Genomic DNA, 1,157 nt, shown 5'->3' with positions numbered 1-1,157 from the left:
ACGCTCGAAAATCCTATTAAAATTTAAATAACAAATACTTTAATAATTTTAAGTTTTAACCGAATAAAATTTGGATTCCAATTCCATCATATTTGAAAATAATAATAATAATAATAATAATAATAATAATAAAAACACCAACCAAAAACTAAAGAATCTATTAAAGAAAAGGTGACCAATGTCTTTCACATGCCATTGCCAACCCCCCACAACTATTTCTGTTGCTTCTCTTCTCTTTACCCGCCGCCTGCTCCTCGTTATCTTAATCTTAATCTTCCACCCCCCAAATTCAAACTCAAACTCAAACTCAAACTCAAACCCATGGGCTTACAAAACCAACTCACCGAAGTCTCCTCCGACTCACTCCCACTCCTCCTCCTCGCCACCATCGCCACCGCCGTTACCTACCTCCGCTCACTCATCCTCACCGTCCTCCACGCCTTACACATCTCTAACCACCAATCCGATGACGTCACCACCCTCATACTCAACCGTATTCCATCCTACAAGTACAGTTCGGATCCGGCGGACTCCGACTCCGACTGTATTGTGTGTTTGAACCGGTTTAACAACGGCGAGCACGTGCGCAAGCTGCCGTGCCGACACGTGTTCCACAAGGAGTGCGTTGACGGTTGGATTGACCATCGCAACTTCAACTGCCCGCTTTGCAGGTCGCCGGTGGTGGTGGATGACGAGCGCGTGGACGTCAACCGCCGGAGATTGACCGGTGACGTCATCGGCTGGTTTGCTGTTAGAGGATGAATTGAATTGAATTGAATTGAATTGTGGATTTGAATGTCTTTTTGTTTTTACCGGTTTTCTGGTTTTTAGTTTTACCACCTAATATTGATTGTTTGGTGGTTTTTTTTACTGGAAACGGTTGATGGCAATTTTGACATTTACTCTGTTGTTTTTGACTTCTTCATGTTTTGAAGAGGGGTAATTTGGGTATGGTTTTTGAGTAATATGTTGGTTTACTTTGTTACTCAAACGCGTGAAATGAAATAAACAGTTTTTACCTTTTACTGTTCACGTGTTACGGTGAACACGTTAGTGTTTTTTTTGGTTTTGATGTACTTGCTATAGCATACGGAAAAACAAATAAAACTTAAAACTATAGTCGGGTAATATAACCTGATGGGTAGGTAAAAACCAGT

General features: G+C 41.2%; 1 protein-coding gene across 1 annotated transcript; it reads left to right on the top strand.

Moving 5' to 3' along the window:
* The first annotated feature begins 321 nt into the window (after positions 1-321).
* LOC143631056 (E3 ubiquitin-protein ligase RHA2B-like) lies at positions 322-762 on the top strand. Its single transcript, XM_077099915.1, has one exon. It carries the CDS (start codon positions 322-324, stop codon positions 760-762), a length of 441 nt encoding a protein of 146 aa, XP_076956030.1.
* The last annotated feature ends 395 nt before the right edge of the window (positions 763-1,157 follow it).

The sequence above is a fragment of the Bidens hawaiensis genome, unplaced genomic scaffold (genome assembly GCF_021521415.1).
Source record: "Bidens hawaiensis isolate Kalapana, Puna unplaced genomic scaffold, B.hawaiensis_p1.1 tig00005935_1, whole genome shotgun sequence".
In the NCBI taxonomy this organism is placed as follows: Eukaryota; Viridiplantae; Streptophyta; class Magnoliopsida; order Asterales; family Asteraceae; genus Bidens; species Bidens hawaiensis.
This window is presented reverse-complemented; position numbering and strand designations above follow the sequence as displayed.

Coding starts and splice junctions, on each gene's coding strand:
- LOC143631056 (XM_077099915.1), top strand. CDS start 322: ATGGGCTTACAAAACCAACTCACCGAAGTCTCCTCCGACTCACTCCCA.